At 53.4% G+C, this 23,666-nt stretch overlaps 1 protein-coding gene across 1 annotated transcript in view; it reads right to left on the bottom strand.

Annotated features, from left to right (window-relative positions):
• Positions 772–23,666, bottom strand: part of ZFAT (zinc finger and AT-hook domain containing) — a 160,880-nt gene continuing 137,985 nt past the window's right edge. Inside the window, exons 15-16 of the mRNA XM_018058597.1 lie at positions 20,799–20,929; positions 772–2,243 (exon numbers count right to left, since the gene is read on the bottom strand). Of these exons, the coding sequence (XP_017914086.1) occupies positions 2,004–2,243; positions 20,799–20,929 (371 nt within the window). The 3' untranslated portion in view covers positions 772–2,003. The remainder of the gene's footprint in view (positions 2,244–20,798; positions 20,930–23,666) is intronic.

The raw sequence follows: 23,666 nt of genomic DNA on the forward strand, positions 1-23,666 counted from the left end.
AGCTGTCCCTCTCTGCCCGACACTGTGCCAAGCACCTCATGTACATTCTCTCGGTGAATCTCACTACCTCTGAGTCTTATCGTCACCTGTATGATGCATCTAGCATACTAGACTAACTGTGGTGATCATTTTGTAATGTATAAAAATATCCAATGACTATGCCATGTACCTAGAACTAACATAGTGTTGCAGGTCAATCATACAGCAAGAAACAAACAAAAACACAGGCTTCTAAATATTGAGGGAAAAAAATCCATCATTTGGTTGTACCATTCACTTTTACCAAGATTGGTAAAAAACTCATCATCCTTACTAGAGAATAACTCAAAGTTCATTCTGTAGTGTTGTTTATTCGGTAAGTCCTGTCCAACTCTAGATCCCACGGACTGTGGGATTTTCCGGGCAAGAATACTGGAGTGGGTTGCCATTTCTTTCTTCAGGGGATCTTCCCGATCCAGGGATCAAACCTTCATATCCTGCATTTGTAGGTGGATTTTTTACCACTGATCCCCCAGGGAGGCCCCATTCTTCACGGAAAATGGGTCAATAATGTCTTCCTTGGCCACAAAAGAGAACCAGCCATTGTAGGATTAAAAACGATTCTCAAGCTTTTTTCTTTGTTACTGAACCAAAACTTTTGGCTGTTTTTAGTACCCAAATAGCATCAAGGACTTTGTTTCATATGAACAGTTGAGTCATCCTATGTCATGTATTTTCATTATTTCATTGTTCAGTCTAGAAATGTGAAAGTCTAAAACCATGAAGCAACAGTTTGGCATTTTACACCTCAAAAGGATGGTTTATTCAAATAATTGGTTAGAATCACTATAAATTAAATAAAACTTCATTTGATAAAAAAAAAAATCTTGACCTCAGTGAGCTGGACAGTGAGTGACGCCATCAGGAGACCCCAGGGCTGGACTGGGGGTGGCGGTACTTGCCTTGACACCCCCACAAAGCTGTCACACAGCAGAGGTGCAGAAAGTGTGGGGTTTACCAAGAGCCCCTGGACGAAAAGGTCAGACTTAGGAGCGTTGGGAAGGCTTGATGGTGGGTTTACCACCCCTCCTGAAGCGGGGAGTGGCCGCTGCCTCCTTTAGGCTGCAGCAAACCAAAGTGAAGTGCCGGGAAGTGGAAGGGAAGACCACTGGCCTCTCACAGTGACCCCGAAACAAGGCTCATGCTTTAGAGGGAGAACGACAGTCACCGTCAAGTTCAGGGCCCGGGGTCTCAGAGCGGGTGGGATGTGGCGGGGGGGCACATAAACCCGCCAACCTAAAGGAGGAGAAGGACTCAGGTAGAGAAATGCTTTGATTCTATCCATCCCACCTCCTTAGAGCAGGCGGCAAATAGGAAAAAGTGCATTTATTGGAAAAGCAAAAGAATTCTAAGAGAGGAAGCTGAGACCCCTCCACCTGGGATGGGACTGGGAGGGTCAACAAATCACGCTCACGTCACATGATAGTAAGCGCCTCGGAGGCTCCAGGAGGGCGGGACTCTGCAGGCCCATCCCTCCCCTCTTTTCTCTGCTAAGTGATTCAGAAACGCTAAGGTCACCTCCTCTGGCGGCTGTCTCTCGGTCGCCGGGCTGCAGGGCAGTCCCAGATAAAGGCAGGGCACCTACACGGGGTCGGGGGCCAGGGGTTGGGGCCATGATTCAGAGAAGGTGCTGATGAGGACTGGGGTGGGGAGGGGTGGTCTCTGTTTGAATCTTGATGCAAAGGGGCTGCCTGGGGAGGGCCCTGTTTGGGGGAGTTGACGCGAAAGTCCTCCTGGAAGTGGATGAAGTGGGGGAGGGCGTGTGTGTGTGTCTGTGCTGCGGAGAGGGGAGGGGGAGCTCCCGTATTGCTGGTGATGCCAACCGATGGCCTTACCCACCCAGAGGAGGGCCAGGAGGGCCCCACATGGCCACTGGAGCCGGGAGGGCAGACGCGAGCGCACGCGGAGCACCGGGCTGGGGCCTTCCCGGGCGCCTCATGGCTCTGTGGCACGCCCCGGGTCCTCTAGAGCTCAGGGGCCGGTGGCCCTGAGGCCTGCTCCTCCACGGGCTGCACAGCCTCCTGCACGTAGACAATGAACTCCGAGGTTTCCCCACCCTGAGTGTAGACGGTGACCGTCTCGATGCCCTCCACGTCGTCGGACGACACCACCAGGTGATGCTGCTCGGCCAGCTCGACGGAGGCCTGCTGGAGGGTCTCCTGGATCATGACCGTGTGGTTGGAGCTGGGCTCCTCGTCCGTGACCTGCAGGAGGGTGAGAGAGAGGTCACAAGGCGGGCCCCGCTTCCAGTCCAGCTGGGACCAGAGGAATCCCAGCGACTGGCTACGGAGCAGGCCGATTCCAGATAAGGCCAAACTCCAGCTGGTGCTAATGCCCTGACTCTGTTCTGGTTTGTTTTACAACTGCTTTTGATCTTGAGAAGAGAAATAATACAGATAACATAGGCAAGAATTAGAAAGTGTTGAGACCCTAAGAGGTGTAAAAATGAGTGATAGAAAACCAGCCGAGGAGGAAAGTGAAGGGCCTGGACTTGCTGAGCTGGGGAATGACTGCATTGGACACAGAACAGATGTCAGGGAGACTGGCCTTGCCCAGTGGGGTGTGAAGGCAAGGCAGGAAGAACCTCTCTGTCCTGCACTTGGTGGGGTGCAAACAGCACCTCCCTCGCTGCGGGCTGTGAGCCTGGAAAGGCCACTTTCCCCCATGACCCTCTGATGTTTCATCTGTGAAACAGAGATGAGAATGCCCACTTCAGAGAATGGCTCGGAGAACTGAAGAAGCTTTTGTAAGCGGAGTGGGTGCTTAATAACATCACCACGCCTTCCAGGCCCTCACTCAAGTACTAACAACGTTTCCCTACGGTACTGCGGCATGTCAGTTACTCATTCATTCATTCATTCAACAAGACTGTCCTGGTTTCATCAGGGTCCCAGTGGACTGAGCTCTCTGAGGGCCAGGCTGTCACTGCCATGGCACAGCTCGTCCCAGACACAGGCGGGCGGGGCAGGCGTGGGCCCGGAGCAAGCACCCAGTATCTGTGGAAGGGTGCTCCGCCAGGTGCAGGTGAATGATGGATGCTCAGGGAGCACATGGGGGAGAACCAGTCTAGGGGGGCAGACACAGGACAGGGCGGTGCTCTGACAGAGCGTCAGGGCAGCCTCCAGGGGAGGCATGGGGGTGGGCTCCAGGCAGAGTGGGGACAGAAGGAGCAAGGGCTCCCAGGACCCCCAGGAGAGACCAGGAGCAGCGGGCTTGCTCAGGTGGCCTCTGTGAACTCCCACTCATGAAATACTTTCTGACTCCCCGCTGGCTGAAGCCTGGGTTACACTTTCCTCCCTGCCCAACTCTCTGTAAACACAACCCACACCATCTCTGGGAGCCATGTTCGGGCTTCCAGGGGCCTCCCTCGGCCCTGGGCCTGAGCCATTCCCTGCTAGCAGGAAGGGCTGTGTTGGCGGGAGCATGGTCAGGTTTAATTCAGGTTTAATTCAGGAGGAGGCCCATCTGGGGTGGGCATCACACAGCTACTGACTGGAAGGAACCTCCAACTTGCACAGAACTTTCCATAAGCTAGAGAGATGTCCTGAGTGGGAAGTATTAGCACATTTAGCCCGAGCTGTCTTTCTAGAGTAGATGGAGACCTTTCATCCCTCCTTCTTTCACTGTTTGTTTCAGTCTCATGAAATGGGAAAATGTACTGTGAACCAAGACTTTAGAAGTAAATACTGATTTACTTCACTTTGAAAGAGGGAACCTGACAGAAGGGTGGGAAAGGGAGGAGGGAATACTGGACAAATGCTTTTCTCTGAACTGTCAGTCAATCCCACATGAAATTAAGGAGTCGGGGGGCACGCGGGATTTACACTGAGGTCCCAGGACCTCACGCGGGCGAATCAAGCCCATCGACTTCAGGTAAACAGATGCCAACAATGGTGATAAAACAGGCGAGATCCACCAATACATGAGCTTTGAGGCGCACTCCTGGCATGACAGCACGATTCATATACAGCAACTGCCATCGGAGGTGAAGCCCGGAACAAGGACGAAGTCACCAACAGCGGACTTCACTGTCCTGAACAGCTCTAACACCCGAGTGCTGATCAGGGTTGACCCCGCCGCCCAGACAAGGAGGTCCCTCCAGGCCCAACCTCAGATGAGCAGAGCCTGCAGTGCGGGTGGCAGGGCGGGGTCCCAGGAGCCGGCCCAGGATGACCCAGGTGCAGGAAGAAGGGCAGAGACCCAGATGAGGCCTCCGGGCTCGAAACAAGGGAAAATAGCTCTGTCCCATGAGGGCTGGGGCCACTTCGTGGAAGGCGGTAGTGTCTGCAGACAGTAGAAGGCATGGCTGGCGGAGGGGAGGCAGCAAAGAGCAAGGCGTGTGCTCACCGCCCTGCCAGTCACCAAACTCACTGGGCAGGTCCCCAACTTCCAGATAGGATCACCAGTTCGGTTCACGCACTGCCAATTCTGATAGCAAAATGAACTTTCCAAATGCGATCCTCTGGGCTTACTTCACCAGGAAGAGTGATGGAGATGAAGGTGAACATGCAGCCGCAGAAATCCTGTAAAGGGTGACCCTCCTGGCTGGCACAGGTGTCACGGGAGGGGCGTTCAAAGCCTAACTATGATGCCCAGGGTTTGGTCGCCGCCTGGTACTGGCCCAAGTTCATGTTCTCAAGAGCTTGCGTTTGCAAATGCCCAGCTTCTTGCGAGGCCGTGAAAAAGGGACCTGGAGGGCGTGGAGGGCTACATCACAGAGGGGGTGCTGGCTCCTCCCCCACCCTCAGGCACGCCACCCTTGACAGGACTCACACTCTGCTTCTATGTTTTATGTTTCTGCAAACCATAGACTTCCTTCTCTGCCCCCGCGGCACCCAGTGGACCCTCTCCTCACCCCAGGCCCATAACTTGCACACGGCGTCTTGTGGCCTGGGCATCTCAGGGAAACCTCTAGCGCCCAGTGACTCATCTAAGGTCAGTGGGCTGGAAGGTAGCTCAGATCTGGATGTTAATCCAGGTGGCCCCAAGTCCGGGGACCTTCCCTGACTGGTGCTGTGTGGCAGCGACTGAAGAAATGATGTGTCATAGATCAGTAGGGTTAAATTATGACTCTCTACCCGTCCTAATCAGTTTAGGGCTGACTGTATAGCTCTCGACCATTTTCTTTGTTCAGAACGATCGCTCTAGCAGTTTAATCTATTAGCACAGACTCACAATTGTTCTCCACGGTAGAAATAATCTGCCTTCACGGTGTCATTATCCCCTGAGATGGGTGCTCCATTTTCCCCAAGTGCTGTATCTAACACATCTTCCAGCTAAATTATTAGCAGCACAGAGAGCTTAATGGAAAACCTTAACCCACAGGACTGTGCAGATTATTCACTAAATCAGGCTCTGAGTTCTGCAGCTCTGCCCACCTGGACTGTTCCAGAATCTAGTTTTCTTCCCTGTGCGTGCGTATGCTAAGTCGCTTCCGTTGTGTCTGACTCTTTGCAACCCTATGGACTGTAGCCCACCAGGCTGTTCTGTCCATGGGATTCTCCAGGCAAGAATGCTGGAGTGGCTTGCCATGCCCTCCTCCAGTGGGTCTTCCTGACCCAGGAACTGAACCAGGGTCTCTGATGTCTCCTGCACGGGCAGGCGGGGTCTTTACCACTAGCGCTGTCTACAGCAGATCACAAACAGAGCACAGGGCTCTGCAGGGCTCTTCTCTCCTGGAGTCTTCCGCCAAGACCCCACCCTCTCCACAGGGATACAGCAGCTAAGGGGCATCTGGGAAATGAATGGGGTTAGCCTGTGCCCCAGTCCACACCTCTGCCCTGCCTCCCAAAGATATGCAGGGGGTTATGCCTCTAAGACCCAGATGCTTAGCACCCCGCACCCGCCCTACAAACTCGGCCATAAGTGACAAAAGGGCTTTTGAGCAAATAAATGAAAAGAGGGCAGCACACAACCCTGTGTGCCATACTGTGTGTCCCCATGGGTGTCCCTGCCCAGCTGGAGCCTGTGTGCCCGGAGCCACCACCCTGCGCCCAGTACCCTGCCAGCCACCTGGGCCCTCCCCGAAATGTGATTGCCCTGCTTGGAGCCCCTCTGTCATTCGAGCTCCTGCCTCAGTGTTACCGTGTCCAACAGAGCTTCCCAGACAACTCCCACCCCCAGCAGAAGCAGTGGCCTCAGACACACCCCCACCTCTCCTGCCCTTGTTCCTTCACTGCACTGTCGCCCCGGAGACCACATCACCTGCTCATCTATCTATTCTTCATCAGGAGCTTTGAGAAGGCAGGGACCTGGGCCGTGTTTTGGCTACTTGATTCCAGCACCTACGATGTGGCCTGGCATGAGGAAGGGGCTGGCCAGGGCCTCATGAACAGTCAGCATCTGGCCCCATGACTACATTCGAGGAGGATCTGCATTCTCCACGGTCGGTCGTTTACGTGCTTTGCAACCAAGGGCCCTTCTTGTCTTTGTTCTGTTACCTAATTTTTTTTCTTTTCAAATAACATAGTCCTTTAATAACTGGGGGGAAATGAAGCAAAAATTAAGAGAGGAAAAAGGAACATGCAGAATTGCTTCTTTCAAATGCCACAAGGTGTCTTGGCTGAGAAAACATTCTCCCTCTGATGTGCAGGACAGTCATCAGCGCTGGGCTGGGCACAGGGCGGGCACCTGGACAGCTGTGGAAAAGCTGACCTCTCAAGAGCACTCCATCAGGCACTTGGCCTGCACCCCAAGAGAAGATGACAAGGGAAGAGGTCCCAAGGCCACGTGTCCCTTCAGCCTGCACCCCGAGAAGACAAAAGAGGTCCCAGGGCCACGTGTCCCTTCAGCCTGCACCCCGAGAAGACAAAAGAGGTCCCAAGGCCACAAGTCCCTTCAGCCTGCGCCCGAGAAGACAAAAGAGGTCCCAGGGCCACGTGTCCCTTCAGCCTGTGCCCCGAGAAGACAAAAGAGGTCCCAAGGCCACGTGTCCCTTCAGCCTGTGCCCCGAGAAGACAAAAGAGGTCCCAGGGCCACGTGTCCCTTCAGCCTGCGCCCCGAGAAGACGAAAGAGGTCCCAGGGCCACGTGTCCCTTCAGCCTGCGCCCGAGAAGACGAAAGAGGTCCCAGGGCCACGTGTCCCTTCAGCCTGCGCCCGGAGAAGATGAAAGAGGTCCCAGGGCCACGTGTCCCTTCAGCCTGCGCCCCGAGAAGACAAAAGAGGTCCCAGGGCCATGTGTCCCTTCAGCCTGCGCCCGAGAAGACGAAAGAGGTCCCAGGGCCACGTGTCCCTTCAGCCTGCGCCCGGAGAAGATGAAAGAGGTCCCAGGGCCACGTGTCCCTTCAGCCTGCGCCCCGAGAAGACAAAAGAGGTCCCAGGGCCACGTGTCCCTTCAGCCTGTGCCCCGAGAAGACAAAAGAGGTCCCAAAGCCACGTGTCCCTTCAGCCTGCGCCCCGAGAAGACAAAAGAGGTCCCAGGGCCACGTGTCCCTTCAGCCTGTGCCCCGAGAAGACAAAAGAGGTCCCAAGGCCACGTGTCCCTTCAGCCTGTGCCCCGAGAAGACAAAAGAGGTCCCAGGGCCACGTGTCCCTTCAGCCTGCGCCCGGAGAAGATGAAAGAGGTCCCAGGGCCACGTGTCCCTTCAGCCTGCGCCCCGAGAAGACAAAAGAGGTCCCAGGGCCACGTGTCCCTTCAGCCTGTGCCCTGAGAAGACAAAAGAGGTCCCAAAGCCACGTGTCCCTTCAGCCTGCGCCCGAGAAGACAAAAGAGGTCCCAGGGCCACGTGTCCCTTCAGCCTGTGCCCCGAGAAGACAAAAGAGGTCCCAAGGCCACGTGTCCCTTCAGCCTGTGCCCCGAGAAGACAAAAGAGGTCCCAGGGCCACGTGTCCCTTCAGCCTGCGCCCGAGAAGACAAAAGAGGTCCCAGGGCCACGTGTCCCTTCAGCCTGCGCCCGAGAAGACGAAAGAGGTCCCAGGGCCACGTGTCCCTTCAGCCTGCGCCCGGAGAAGATGAAAGAGGTCCCAGGGCCACGTGTCCCTTCAGCCTGCGCCCGAGAAGATGAAAGAGGTCCCAGGGCCACGTGTCCCTTCAGCCTGCGCCTGAGAAGATGAAAGAGGTCCCAGGGCCACGTGTCCCTTCAGCCTGCGCCCCGAGAAGATGAAAGAGGTCCCAGGGCCATGTGTCCCTTCAGCCTGCGCCCCGAGAAGACAAAAGAGGTCCCAGGGCCACGTGTCCCTTCAGCCTGCGCCCGAGAAGATGAAAGAGGTCCCAGGGCCACGTGTCCCTTCAGCAGCAGGAATGGGAGTCACTGTGCAGAGTGAATGCAGCAGACCCTGCAGGAGGCGGATGCAGCTACCAGGTAGAGGCTGATTTCCTCAGGAAGACGAGGTCTGGTTCTGAAGGGACCTTGCAGCATAAAACGCTGCTTGCTGGGGTCCCCACGTGCACTCAGGCCCCTCGGAGCTTCGCTTGATGATAGTGGCCAGTGGGCGGGCGGACAAAGGTTACCCAGGCCCAGGGCGACTGAGAAACCAGAAAAGGGATGAAAACAAGCTTTAAAATCAGGAGCAGATCTGAAGGGCGGGTGCCTGCAATGGGCTGCAGGGCAGCAAAGGTGCGGACTTGGTTGGAACAGGGACGTGTTACATTAGCACCTGCTCTGCAAGACAGAGCAGTGAGCTCCGTCTGGACACCTCTGAACACTGAACCATTTACTGAATAAGCCATTGGACAAGTGTCTGGCTCTCGTCTGTCATACAGGCAGCCCTCTGTATTTCAAACGCTCTCGCTGAGAGTTAATTGTCAGACACTCTGCTAGAGGCTGGAGACAGAACCGTGGGTCCCTCACGTTCTAGACACAAAAAGGTCGCCAGTTCAGTGGAGGGGCTGGAGAGGACACTTCTCCTGGACCCTTAGGGTGGGGCGGAGCTGGGTGGGTGGGGAGCAGGTGGTGGTCAGCAGTGGTTTCCTGCAGGAGATGACCCTGGTCTCGAACACCAGACGGTTTCCAGGAATCGAAAGAATGCAAACATCCTCTAAGGTCCCTTGCACTGCAGAAATTCTCAGACTCCAGGATACAGTGAGAATTAGAGGGCTGCAGACAAAAGTCCAAACATGACAAACCGGAAAACAATAATGAAAAAGAGCCTTGCGGTCAGTTCCTTTAGGTGAAATGTTCCCCTGGGTGTGTTGAAGCTTTAGGGAAGGTGCCTTTTTTTTTTTTTTGCAGCAATTAGGGTTTCACTCACTGCTTAAATTATAGCCAAGCAAGAGCTTCCTCCAGCATTCTCAACAGGAGACTGCAGACCCATTTTCCAAGGTTAATAAGCAAGCATGTTTACGGTAACAACCCTAGGTCAGGTATGGCGCTGCCTGAATCGGAACCAAAGGGAAATGGTAAATATGATCCTGAATTTACAGAGGAAAGAAAAGGTATAAACGAATGTGGTTTATAAAAAAGCATCATAAATTCCCAACTCTAAAAATATATACACATCTAGGGGACCAAAAAAAAAGAGGAGGTGAATACTATGTGCAAGAAATTTGTGGACATATCAAAAGATAGCAAAAGATATTCACAGACAGGGAGAAACCATTCCAGAGATCAAAGAAAATTTAAAGCCTTTAAAAAAAGAGCACGGATCTCCCCGGGGAGGGAGGAGGCCTGTGACGCATGCCCGCATTGGTGAGACAACGGCATCATCCCTCCTCTCCACTGTATTTTGCTCTTGGCTGCAAGGAGACAGCAGATACTTTCTTCTTTTCTGAAAACACACACCCCATAAACAGTGCAAAGTCCGGGTTGTAAAGACTGACAGCCCGATAAAAACAGTCCCCGCTAGCGTGTCCTTGCTCTTGGAGACGCTGAGGGGTTCATCTGGCGACACTGGGCCCCCCGGTGCTGAGACGCCAGGGCACTGGGGAGCCCCCTGCACAGAGTGGCCTTGGTCGGGGGCGGGGGAGGGGGGCGGCTGGCCTGAGGGGAACGGGCGGGTCTCTTTACCGGGAAACGGGAAGAGAGACCTCAAGCTCATCACAGGATGAGTGTGGAAAGGCTTGCACGTTGGCCAGACAGACTAGGCAGGCAGCCGGGTTAGAGGCAGGGGCCAGGGCAGCAAAAAGCGGGAGTGCGTGGCCAGGACCCATTGTGTTTCTCAGACATCTGAGTGCAGATTGGTGTGATCTCAGGAAACCAGGTGGCTCAGGAAAACAGATTCCTTCTGTGACAGTGGTACAGTGGGGAGGGCAGCATGGCCTCATCGAGAATTAAGAAACAGCGGGGACCCAGTGCCTGGCACCGGGGGAGTGAAGCAGCGTAAGGTGCTCACGATTGCTGGCAGGTCAGCCCCTCCAGGGCAGCGTTCCCACCACTGCCACCTCCCCACGGACCCCCAATGCCCCGCCCCCCAGGTCTTAATTAGCACACCCTCCTCTGGACAACGTGCACGCAGCATGGAGCTTTCCGCAGGCCTGACGTGAATGAGCCTAATGTTTGCCGCAGGAGACATTTTCAAATGGAACCCAAACAGAGCATCTTCCCAGCGACAGGGAAGGAGGGGGCAGGCGGTGGCTTTTGACCGCCTCTGAGTATCTTCTGATATTTAGACAAGCTTGCTGTGCAGGATCCTGCCCTTTGGTGACCTGTCAGCACACATGTGTTAATTTCCACTCAATGCCACACATGCCTGGGCTCCGCATCGCTGGCAGGCACCCGGCCCTGGGAGGGGGTGGCAGGGAATGTGCTTCTCCTGGAAGCCTCCCCCTGCCTGGAAGCCCAGCCAAAGGTGGACCACTCTCGGGTCAGGCAGGGGTCCCGACACCGTGCTGAAGCCCCCTCCACTGTATTTGGGGGGCATTTCCCTCTGCATGTGGCTCAGGACAAAAGACCTCTGTCCACCTGATGTTCACCAGCCCCCGGACCTGACGGGTGGGCGCTCCATGGACTGGGCCCATGGACTCCTCCCCTCCCTCTGCCGTTCCCAGGGCCCCTCTCCGGCGAGGTGGCACTGGCTTCTCGCCTCAGCGATGGAAACTCTGCTCCCTGCAAGCCAACAATCTGTTTCCTCTAGAAGTTTCTCTCTGTGTCCTTTTACACAAGTGACGGGCAGCCTCCAGGAGACCCTGGGGACAAGGACATGCAGCTGGCAGGGCATACCCTGTTCCCTCCAGAACCTTCAGAGCCGCCACCCCTGCCCAAGGGAGACAGACTAAACTCCCAGCCACGGAGCACATCCGAGTTCTGCTTGTTGTTCAGTCACTAAGTCGTGTCCGACTCTGAGACACCACGGCCTACAGCACACCAGGCTTCCCTGTCCTTCGCTATCTCCCGGAGTTTGCTCAAACTCATGTCCATTGTATGGGTGATGCCATCCAACCATCTCATCCTCTGTCGCCCCCTTCTCCTCCTGTCTTCAATCTTTCCCAGCATCAGGGTGTTTTCCAGTAAGTTGGCTCCTGGCATCAGGTGGCCAAAGTATTGGAGCTTCAGCTTCAGCATCAGTCCTTCCAATAAATATGAAGGGTTGATTTCCTTTAGGATTAACTGATTTCATCTTGCAATCCAAGGGACTCTCAAATGTCTCTTCTAGCACCACAATTAGAAAGCCATCAACTGTTTGGCACTTGGCCTTCTTTATGGTCCAACTCTCATAGCCGTACATGACTTCTGGAAAAACCATAGCTTTGACTAGGTGAATCTCTGCCAGCAAGTGATGCCTCCGCTGGTCTAATATGATGTCTAGATTTGTCAGAGTATCCTGTTTAAGGAATGTTAATCATAACAAAACATAAACCACTTCAATCACTCTTCAAACTCACACAGATAGGTTCGTTGGGAACAAAGTACATCTAAGAACAGAGTCAGGGACTGTGAGGCCAGTGCAACTCCGCGGTTGGTGCCCACCACGTGCGCAGACATGAGCAGCCCCAGGCCCTGGGTAGGAACCCCACGTGGACACCGCCTCCTGCTCGTCCAGCCACAACTCCTTTCCTTCCTGTACTTCTCTCTCTGAGCAGGGAGATCGCCCACCTGGGATCTCTCCTGCCCTGCGTCCCTTCTGGCTCAGAGGCCCCCATCCAACTCCCTGCTACTTTGGGCAGGAGGTCCCATGATGCTGCTTGGCACCAGCTTTTCCATATCAGCCTCCTTCAGGAGCTTCTCCAGGGATATGTGAGTGTTCGTCGCTCAGTCGTGTCTCACTCTTTGTGACCCCATGGACTACAGCCGGCCAGGCTCCTCTATCCATGGGATTCTCCAGGCAAGAATACTGGAGTGGGTTGCCATTCCCTTCTCCACTCTCCAGGGGGGTGACCCCGAATGTCACAACCACAGTACGTGGGACAGATGGGGTCACATTGTCTCCAGCCATGAACATGATGCAACCATCTACCGGGACCAGGTAACAGACTCTCCTACATAGCAGGAGGCATTTCATCCATGCTGGGACTTGTACTGCTGAGCACGGGGCCTGGACGGCTGCATCGGAAACTGCCTGCTTCACAGAAGCTTCCAGAAGCAAAAACAGTTATGGCTGACTTCTAGGCGCTCAGACTGGAGTTAAGGAGCTATGTCACTCCTATGACAGGAGCTAAGATTAGACTCAACCAGAGCCAGGCACCCCGCCAGCTGCTTCATTTGCATAATTATGCATAACCCGCACATCAGCCCCACAGGGTGGGTTCTATTATTTTCCCACTTTACAGATGAAACAACAGAATTTCCCAGAGGAGAAGGGCTTTGCCCCAGGCCACACACTATTGCGGGAACGATACAGGGTCAGGTGCAGCCAGTCTGGCTCCCTTTCAGCTGCTTACTGCACTACTGGCTGCGTCCTTCTCCACCCACTGTGACCTGGCCTGCGGTGACCCCTAAAATGGGCTTCTCAGGAGTCTCCCTGTGCACTGCTCATCCAGGGAGGGGCTCCGTCTTCAGGGCCTGAGGCTCCCTGGGCAAGGCATCCATAGCAACTGGAAATCACAGGCTGCCCCAGCTCGGGCACCCCAGCCCACCCAGCTCGGCATCTGGAGTCTGGTCCCCCAGGGATGCCGGGCTCTGATGCACGTTTTGAAAAGATCACTCTGTCTGAAAACTTGAATTCAGAGCTGCAGGAGAGAAAGTATGCAGCCTGGTCTGTGACCAGGGAGGGAGGCTGACAGCTGAGGGTGGAGCTCCCTGGGCTCCTGGACACTCAAGAGCCACCCGGGGAGGGGACGACGGTGCAATGCAGAGTCTGATTCCACAGGTCTGAGGGGGCCCAGACAGTCTGCATTTCTAACAAGCTCCCTGATGCTGATGCTGCTGGCCCTGAGACAACATTCTGCGTAGTCAGGGCTTGATGGGGGCAGCAGCCTAGGGACAGAGGAACTATTCAAGGTACCTTATGAAGAGAGTGCCCACAGCAGGGAAGGACTTGCTGATGTGGATCAGACGTGGGGGCGAGAGAGGCCAAGGAGGGAAGACAGGCTCCCAGGAGCAGGAGTGGAGAGCTGCATTTACTAGATGGACAGGAAGCAGGGGGAGCTCCTGGGCTAAGATGGGTGTTCCCGCCCGAGTGGGAGTGACGAGCAAGAACTAGCCTGCAGCTGCACTGCCCTGGGCTGAGCCTGAGGCTATAACAGACCACCTTCGGATGGGGATTGCAGCTCTGGTTCCTCCCATCAGAGCCCTGCCTTTGCCCCAAACCTGCAGCAGACCCAGAGATCTCAGCCAGCAAGGGGACGCTGCAGGGACGGGAGGAGGCAGCTAAAACCCATCTACCCTGGCCAAGGACAAGGCAGCTAGAACCCAGCTACCCTGGCCAAGGACGTGGATCAGGAAATGGGCACCAGAGAAAACAGTAATAAACACGAGAGTTGGGTTGTTATTAAGTTGCTAAGTCATGTTCGACTCATCGTGACCCAACCCAAAGACCGTAGCTCACCACGCTCCCCTGTCCGTGGGATTTCCCAGGCAAGAAGGCAAGAATATAGGAGTGGGTCACCGTTTTCTTCTCCAAGGGATCTTCCCGACCCAGGGATCATACCGGCATCTCCTGCATCATCAGGAGGGTTCTTTACCACTGAGCCACCAGGGAAGCCTCAAACACAAGAGTATTAACACTCAAATAAAGTGGGATTCTGCAAACTGCACCAAGCGAGCTGCAGCTTCTGAGGCACAGGGGAAATCGGGTCTTAGGGAAAAGTGTAAAAGAATCAGGGTTCAATGACAGACACCTTCAGGTCAGCTAACAACGTCTTATGTGAAAAAGAGTGTCAGGATGGAGTAGAGAAAAGCTTTTATTCTGTTTTTTCAGATAATTTCCCATATGATCATGGATATATAATGGAACTTACTTTTACTTTTAAAATTTCACAAAGAGAGGGAATTTTCAGTCACTGCCACGGAACAGGAGGGCTCAGCAAGTCGTAAAAGAGCCGTGAAAGGAAGCACTCGTGATTATCAGCCTCAGACATCATACCAGTGGAAATCACTGAGGGAAGTTGAATTTGAGACAAAGACAAAGACTGAAGTGGCTGAGGGAGAACTAAGGCAGGCTCAGCAAGGACAGCAGCTGGGAAGACATGACCGGGAGGGTAACCCGCAGCCAAGCCCCCGAGCGAACCGTCTGGATCTATATGCTGAAGGTCACCACCCAGCTCGGCAGCAGGCACTCCACAACGAATGTGAAGCGGGCAAATATTTGAAGAGGCTACCTGTGTGTGTAATTAGATGCTTGATGTAATTCAAGTTGGCAGAGCCCCAGGATCAAATAAATTGTGCCACAAAGTTCTTTAGGTAGGAGCCAGACCTCACCAGTCAAAACATGCAGGTGAAAACCGGCTATGCTCATGGGAAGGGGCATGAGAAGAGGGAGAAACAGAGAAAGGAGTCGGTGAGGCATCCCCATTTATATACCAATCAGAAGAACTGGGAACCAGAAGATAAAAGGTAGACATCTATCTGGATGGCAGGCATCGCTTCTACCGCTAACAGAGAATCCAGAATTAGATCATCCAAGGGTCAGCAAGCACAGGGGATGCTGATGCCTCAGTTCTGCAGTCTACATCAAATCTCACCGCCCACAAAAGGCGGGTGGTTTCCGGACACGGGCCTTCCCAAGGCACGAATCCATCACGACTGCCATCACCCCGCAGAGTCAGCGTGCGTGGGAGGCCATGGGCCATTCCCACCACACGACGAGGACACACAGAGACACTAGCAGTACTCCCAGAGGGGCGAGACTGCAGCTGCCATCAGTTCTTTCAACTCTATATACAGTCTTCCTCTTCTAGGAAAGAATCCTTAGATGAACCACAGCGGTGGTAAAGCCACTGTATCGGGGAAATAGAACAGATAGTCAACTGAAGGTGCCAGGGTTTGGCAATGAGGAAAAGAATAAAAATCTGTGATTATGACGTCTCCCGCGCTCACACGCAAGTGAGCTGAAGACAGAGCAGGTTCTGAGGAGAGATGCGAATGGAGAGAAGAGAAGGGGTGGCTCTCCTGTTGCTTCCATGCATTCAGGGGAGTAGGGGAGAGGTCTGTTTATGGTGTGAGTCTAACAGAGCCTCTGCAGGAACGAGGAAAGGACACTCATTAATTCCCAGATTATTGGAGCTTAACGTGGTAAGAGAACAGGGTGTCTCCACCCAGCCGTGTCTGCAGGCAGGACGAGGGGGAGACCTCAACTCAGTTTCCCTTTACGGCCGGTATCTCCTATGATTTCCATGGTTTACAAGAGCATCTCGCGCAGACGTGATTCTTCCATTAGGTCTCTCGCTGAGAGTTAAGAGATCAAATTCAGGGGAGGGAGTGACTGTTTTTAAGTAGTAATGAAAATAGCTTTTGTTCCCTCACACAAATCACCTTCCAGGCCCCTCCCCCCATTATTTTGCCACAAATCTTATGAGGATGCTCAACATCCGCCCCCAGCGGGTCAGGAGGCCCATCCTGGGCTCCCCTGGAGGATGGACCACAGGAGCAAGGCCCCCCACTCAGAGGCTGCACTTGAGGAGTCCCCTCCAAAGAGTGGCTTCTCCCCGCCAGATGCCCCCATACAGATGGACAGCTTGAAAGAGGTTCCAGGGACCACGTGACTCAGGGCCTTACATGAAAAACAGGACAGGCTGGACCCCACTTTCCCTGAAAACAGGCAACTGATGTACATGGACGGCCACAGGAGTGGACAGTATTTCCTCACTGAAATAATGAACTGCAAATAATAGACAGCAGTTCCAGTGTTGGCTGCCAACCAACGTACCCCTTCCAGCAAGACCTGCTGCAGAAACTGCCTCTCGGGCTGCCTGCTGAGCCCGCAAGGGAGGCTGGGCGGGTTCCGCTCCTCCAAGCTGGCACGTACTGACCTTGGCTTCCAGCGCCAGCCACCACAGGGGACCGGCCCGGAGGTGACAGGGGGTGCAGAAAAGCACTCTCGAGAGGTGGGGTGCTTTTGACAAAGCTGGAACTTCTGCTTTGAGGTTTGATTTTTGTCTATGTTTTTAATCAGCAGTAAAAGCAAGCAGGAAGAACACTTGGGATTTAGAACAGGATGGCGGCAGCATCGTTCTGGGCTATGCCAGGCTGAGGGTCTACAAGGGGAAATGGGTGAGTGCAGGTCTGGGTCAGTCTTAGCCTCCAGCACGTAGGGGGAAACAAAAGCAGGAGAGTGGCAATTCTAGAAAGCGTTGCAGAGATGCAGGAGTGGGGACAGGGACACAGGCCTGTCCACAGATAGTCTGCAAACCACAGTCGCTACTGAGCCCCTCACTCCAAGGGGCAGGAACAAGGAGAACCTGGGGATGAAAGTGGAGGGCCCCTGAAGGCCGCCCCTCCTCAACCATGACTTTCTCAAGGCCCTGCAAGGTGGCTCTCATTCTGGAACCTTGAGGGGAAATGTCACCTGTGATTAGAAACAAGGGTGTCTCAAGGCTGCCACCTCGCCCTGAAGTCTATGACTCAAAATCATCTCTATGGCAATGGAGTATCTCAGTAAACAGTAGCCTGGGTTAACAAGGACTTTCCGCTGACAAAGAGGCCCTCATACTTTGAAACGTGCCACGTGAACACGTGTGAAGGTTAATATCGTGTGTCACCTCGATTGGGCCAGGGGTGCTCAGCTCTGCTGCCTACTGTTTAGGGGTAACCTCCGCGGCAGACAGCACTCAGATTATCTCAGGAAGACACTGGATTATCATGCGGCCATAAGATACTGTGACCCCATGGACTGCAGCATGCCAGGCTTCCCTATCCTTCACTATCTCCTGGAGCTTGCTCAAACATATGTTCATTGAGTCGGTGACACCATCCAACCATCTCATTCTCTGTCGCCCCTCCTTCTCCTGTCATCAATCTTTCCTAGCATCAGGGTCTTTTTCCAATGAGTTGGCACTTCCCATTGGGTGGCCAAAGTATTAAAGCTTCAGCTTCAGCATCAGTCCTTCCAATGAATATTCAGGGTTGATTTCCCTTCGGATTGACTTGCTGTCCAAGGGACTCTCAAGAGCCTTCTCTAGCACCACAGTTTGAAAGCATCAATTCTTCGGTGCTCAGCCTTCTTTATGGTACAACTCTCACATCTGTACATGACTCTGGGAAAAGCAAAGCTTTGACTATATGGACCATTGTTGACAGTACCTTAGACAGCAAGGAGATCAAATCAGTCAGTCCTAAATCCAGGCTGAAGGGAACATCACTAATTCCCAGCAGCTGCCCCAGAGTCCACAACTGAGTGGCCTAAGCACACTTGGTAAACAGATATGATTTCTCTACTGGAAAATCCTAAATCAGAATTTAGTTAAAAGAAAAAGAAACTGATTTCTGTAACAAAAACAGCTATATTGGGACATTCCCAGTGGTCCAGTGGCTAAGACGCCACACAACCAGTGCAGGGGGCCCGAGTTTGATCCCTGGTTAAGAAACTAATCCTGCCTGCAAGCTGCAACTGAAGATCCTGTGTTAAAGCAAATAAGGAACTGGCATGGCCAAATAAATAAAATTTTAAAAACAGCTATATTTAAGCTTAAATAAGACAACTGAATAGAGAGGTCATTCCTTTAGCTAGGGGAGCCTGACCCAGTGCAACCGTGTAGGCACTGTAGGGGCCGTCTGAGGCCTCCCTGCCCATCTGTCCATTCATCCATTCTCCCATCCATCATTTAATCAACAGCCTTAGAGCTCCAGGTGCCAGCCAGGAGAACAGGACTCACATCCCTACCAGGCTCCTCTGTCCATGGAATTCTCCAGGCCACAATACTGGAGTGGGTAGCCATTCCCTTCTCCAGGGGGTTTTCCCCACCCAGGGAGTGAATCCAGGTCTCCTGCATTGTAGGGAGATTCTTTACCATCTGGGCCCCCAGTTAGCCCTTGATGTGACAGGTGCCAGCCAGGCAGACAGGACTCACATCCTCAGGGAACATTTCCAAGTGCAGTGACTCAAGTCCATGTTAAACAGTGACACTCCTCTGAGCCCTGCAGTTTCAATAAACCCAAGACTGAAGGGTGCCCCTGTTTTCCACCACTGCGAACACATTATCCCTCTTTACGGGGCTGCACGGAGGCTTATCGGCCTTATCCCTCGTCATGCTGTCACCCTAAGGCCTCGGAACACAGCTAAGCTATCTCCTCCACCCGCAACCTCGTGTATCACCACTCCGCCTGTGACGCGCAATAAATCATGTCTCCAGGGAGCAGCAAATCCATCCTTTTCCTAGAAGAAAGTCATGAGTCACAGTGGTGGCGCCTCCCTGAAGTTCTCCAAAGGATCTGGCATGCCTGCAGCAGCCAAAGGGCCCCTGATGCCCTTCCCGAAGTGGCGGGTCTAGCTAGGGACGCCCCATGCCACGATACAGGGGAGAAGTTTCAGAAGAGATTATGAGACATACTGAAGACCGCAATCTAACAAATACAAAGAAAAGCTGAGAGAGCATTTGGGCCAGAGGCGTTATGAATCTGCTCCCAACAATGCAAAACACACAGGCCCTGCAGCCTGAAACATCAGACTCCTGCCGTCCTGTCTGACCTCTGCCCAGGGTCTCACTGAGAGACAGCATTCTAACGGAAGAGTACGAACACATGGAGTATCCCAACGATCACCTAGACGCACTGAGTCTTGTCCGAGGAGCCAGAAATCCAGAGCTGAACCCGCATGCACTAACTCCACTGGGAGCTCCCTAGCCTGAACTCCCTGCTTGCACAGTAGCCTGGCCCTGGGCGCACCTCACGGGGGCGGGCGGGCAGTCAGGGGGGCAGCACTGGGAAGTCCACCAGGTCATCGGAGGCAAGTCACAAACAACACATCGCTCAGGGAGAGGAGAGCCACATCAAGAAATTATTTGTTATTTGCCACGAAAACCTTACCTCTTCTACTGTTAACTGTTTCACGCTTCCTTCTTGTTATTATCAAACTTGGTACCACATGTACAGCAGAACTTAGATCGTTCTAGTGAAGCCCACCTCTCCCAGGTCTCGGGGCAAACGTCAGAGACCTGTCCCAACAATCCTTCATGAAACAGCCCGCAGCCCCAACTTCCTCAGCCCCCGGCCCTCCCCTTTTCTGATTTCACTCTTCTCCACTGCCCTTGTTCACCGTGTGACCACCTCTCTGTCTTATTGATCTTTTTCCCACAGGAGTAACCACTTTGATGGCAAACGTCGGTTCTCTCCTGGAGAGCCAGCAATGAGAACACTGCAGGCACTTAGTAAACACTTCCTGAGAGAATCGCTGAAACAATGGATAACCTAAAATGCTATTGTCTGCCATTCAACTTTCTCCATGAACTTGAACTTTGATTCTAAATGACACACCCTGGGTCTGCCCTGGTTCTGACATGCTTGCTGTGTTGGTTTTCTTAAGCATTTGCGTAAGCCAGCTTACAAGTCTTGTACAGTGAAGCCGGAGGCAGCAGAGAGAGAGAGGTACAGACAGACAAACAGGATGGCCTGATCATGACACACACTGCAAGTCTCCTCTGAGGTTAAGAGGAGAGGAAATGAGCCAAATGGTATAACAACCATCAATAAGCGGAGTAACCTTTCCTCACACAGTGGCCATCCTCTCCCATCCGTTTAGTTCAGCCATCCTCTGTGCTGACTGCATCAGGCGATGTTTAGTATTTAAAAGGCCAGGCCCTGGGAGCCCTCCTGGCTCCTCTGGTGGTCCCCATGGCCCCGCTGCTCCACTGACCTCGCGCCTTAGGCACCAAGGCTGCTTTTGACCACAGATGTGTTCAGACCGGTCCACATCACACTCGTTTCACTCGGGGATTCCTTTCACTGAAAGGAAAGGAATGAAGTTTCTGGAACTTCATTCTGGAAGGGGTGATGCACCTTCCTCAGCGTCACGGCCTCAACATATGGAGCTCTTGCAGATACAATCAATCCCGTAATAAGAGGAAGAAAATGGGACCTCCCTGGTCCGGGGGATTAAGGATCAGCCTGCCAGTGCAGGGGACACAGGTTCAACCCCTGGTCCAAGAAGATCCCACATGCTGCAGGTCAACTAAGCCCGCGAGTTGCATCTACTGAGCCTGCGTGCTTTAGAGCCCATGTTCTGCAACAAGAGAATCCGTCGCAGTGAGAAGCCCTCGTACCCCAACTAGAGAGAGTAGCTCCCATTTGCTGCAACTAGAGAAAGCACAACCACAGCAACGAAGACCCAGCACAGCCAAAAATGAATGAATAAATAACTTAAAAAAAAAGATGAGAGAATGTATGAGACTAGATCAATTTCACTCCAAACTCCCCGTCAGGTAGGTCAAAGGCCTGAAAACCAAAGAGGGCAGGGGCAGAGGCTGTGTGGCAGTGTGAGGAGACAGTATTTAAGGACGAGGGGTGGGTCCTACCTGCTTCACGACGGTCACGGTCCCCGGTGCCATGGCAACCACCGAGGCAACGGCGGTGGCGTCGTGGGTCTCGGTGCCCAGCTCGATGATCTGCTGGAGGATGTTGACGGCCGTGGGGTCAAGTCGGTCACCTGTGCATGAAGACGCAAACAGGAGACAGTTGAGTCCAAGGGCGGTGAAGGTCACTGAATGCAGAAGCAGCCCTTCTAGAGGCCATGGTTGGATGGTGCCTTCTCCCAGGATGCATGCGTTCTCAGTAAGCACTCACTGTGACCACAGAAACAAAGTGTGTGGTACGTCATAGCTCACAGCACACTCCCTGTAAGAACATCTCCAAACTCCACACAACCTGCGAGGAAATGACACTGTGGTGGTGTATCCCCACCTTACAGATTAGTCACTCCACTGCAAAAAATCGAAGAGACCTGCCTTGGGCCATCGGACTGGCTACGTCACAAGGCCAGGGCTCAAGCCTGGATGTTCTGAATGCAAACTTGCGGACACAGGGCTGCCTCTCAGAACGGAACTCCTGGGAAGCACACCGCAGAGCTGGTTTCCCTCCAGCATGGTGGGAGGCGGCCCCTGAGTGTGAGCCAGGTAAGTTACACAGGATACGGGCAGGACACGCGAGGATGTCCCCGTCATCAAGTTGGTGGTCTTTCGACTTCTAAACCAACGGAAGCTCAGGGTTCTCTTTTACTCATCTCAGAAGCCTGGAATCCACATCATCAGGACAGCTACTGAGCACACCCTGCCTGCTTTTGCCATATGCTTGGCCATCTGTGACTCTCCTGAACATGCCACTCTGACCCTGATTGTTCATTCACCAGGAGGGAAATTATTGCCTGGTCTCCAGGTTAGCATAATAGTACGAAGTCTCCTCCAACGTCTACATCCTCCTAGACAGCTTTCTGCGGGCCTCGTTCCAACATGAATCATTAAGAGATGAGAGAAGGGCATTCATTGTGTTCTACACGGAGGGTAGGACGTGGCATACAACTGAAGCAATGATGTGGGCATCTGTTCACCATGCACAGGCCTGGCGTTCCCTGCACACACCTCACACATAAACAGACACACACACACTCCTGGAGGGGGTGGGGAGGGCATGCCTTGCAGCCAACCATTCTAAACAGCCAAACACTAAACAAAATATTGACCCTTAAAAAAATGCACGGAAGTAAGATTTTTTTTTTTTTGTACAGTGTGTTTTATTTTAAAAGTACAATATAGAGACAGTGCATTTATTTGGGGGGAGGAGAATATACACTAAAGTACTAGCAATAGCTATTGCTGTGGAATAGAATAATAAATTGTAAATAGTCTGTGCTGATTTTTACTAACATTCTACTATATTTTTCTTTCCACCTATCCAGCACATCAAAGAAATTAATGCTTAGAAGCTAATTCTTCATCCATTTCCTTTGTTAATGACCATTTATCAAGCCCCAAGCGTCAGCCAGGAACACGGTTCCCAGTGGGAACGCAGACAAACCTAATGCTGCCTGCCCGCTTCTCCTTCCGGGGCTCGCAGGTGACCGAGACAGACGGTAAGCCACTGTCTCCAGCCCCTGGTCAGTTCATATCAGGGGGGCAACTAGGGAGCTCTGCAGGACAGTCAGGTGGGCTCTTGGGAGGTGACACACAGTTTGAACCCTGAGGATGAAGATGCCGTTGGTAGGATCAGTGCTGGGTGGCAGAGGAGCAGACTCAGTTCATGCTGAGACGTGCAGAGTCTGGCCCGTGCGGGCACAGCTCGGAGGTGGCCGGAGACGCAGTGCAGGCAGGCCAGGACCCAGAGAGGAGGCCCAGCTGCTGAGCTGCGTCGTTTCCTAACAGCCAGGAGGAGACACAGAGAACCTGTCAAAGGAGAGAGGGAGCGTGGGAGCGAGGGAGTGTATGCGCGTGGGGGATCCCGGCTGGCCTGGCCAGGCATGAGCACTCGCTGAACTCACTGCTCGTGAGGCGAGGAAACACGAGCAGACACGGCGTCAGCTCTGGGAACCACGCTGACGGTGGGGCCCGGACGCCCCATCCGCAGGGCCTGCCGCTCTCACAGGCTGTGGGGTGTCTCCCGGGTCACCACAGCTCATCGGGCGGTGTGCACAGCGCCGGCCTCAGATCTTCCCCAAAGAGAGAGGCCCACAGGACGTTCTGTGCATCCTTCTAACCACCTGGGGCTTAGGGACTAAGAGCTAGGTGAAATGGTGAGTTCCTACCTCCTGTCACCATCTGACTTCACCACGTGCTTCCTTTAATCCCACCTGCCTGATCTCTGCTCCCGCCATACACAGAGCGCTGTGGCACCTTATATTAACTTATCTTCTGTTCCTGTGTTTTAAAGAGCATTAAAAGTGTTCTCAGCCCAACGCCCCAGTTGCCACTAGGCTGGCACAGTGGTTTGTTTTTAAATTGATCTAACATTTGACAATGATGACATCTGACATGAAGATCCTGCCTTGGGGCTTTTCAGAAGAACTGGACAGCAGACAGTCCTGGGCCCACAGGTCCATGAGGGGCCATTAGGAAGGCCAGCAGACTGGCCTCTGGTCTCAGCCACGCCCCCGTCTGCCTCCTGTAGACCCTGGAACAAGCAGATGACTCTGAGGGAGCCTGAAGCAGGGATGGCGCTCCAACAAGAAGTTAGGAGACCTAGATTCCAAGACCAGCTCCAACACCCAAGAAGTGGGTGAGCCTCAGCTAACCATTTACAAGGAGGAAGTCTCCTGCCTCTTGTGAAGTAAGAACTGTAAGACCTGTCTTCCCAAACACTGCTCAGAGACATGATGAGTCTACAGCCATACCGCCATGAACGGGCCCAATCTCGTCTGATCTCAGAAGCTAAGCAGGGTTGGGCCTGGTTAGCAC

Source organism: Capra hircus, chromosome 14 (genome assembly GCF_001704415.2).
Source record: "Capra hircus breed San Clemente chromosome 14, ASM170441v1, whole genome shotgun sequence".
NCBI classification, from domain to species: Eukaryota; Metazoa; Chordata; class Mammalia; order Artiodactyla; family Bovidae; genus Capra; species Capra hircus.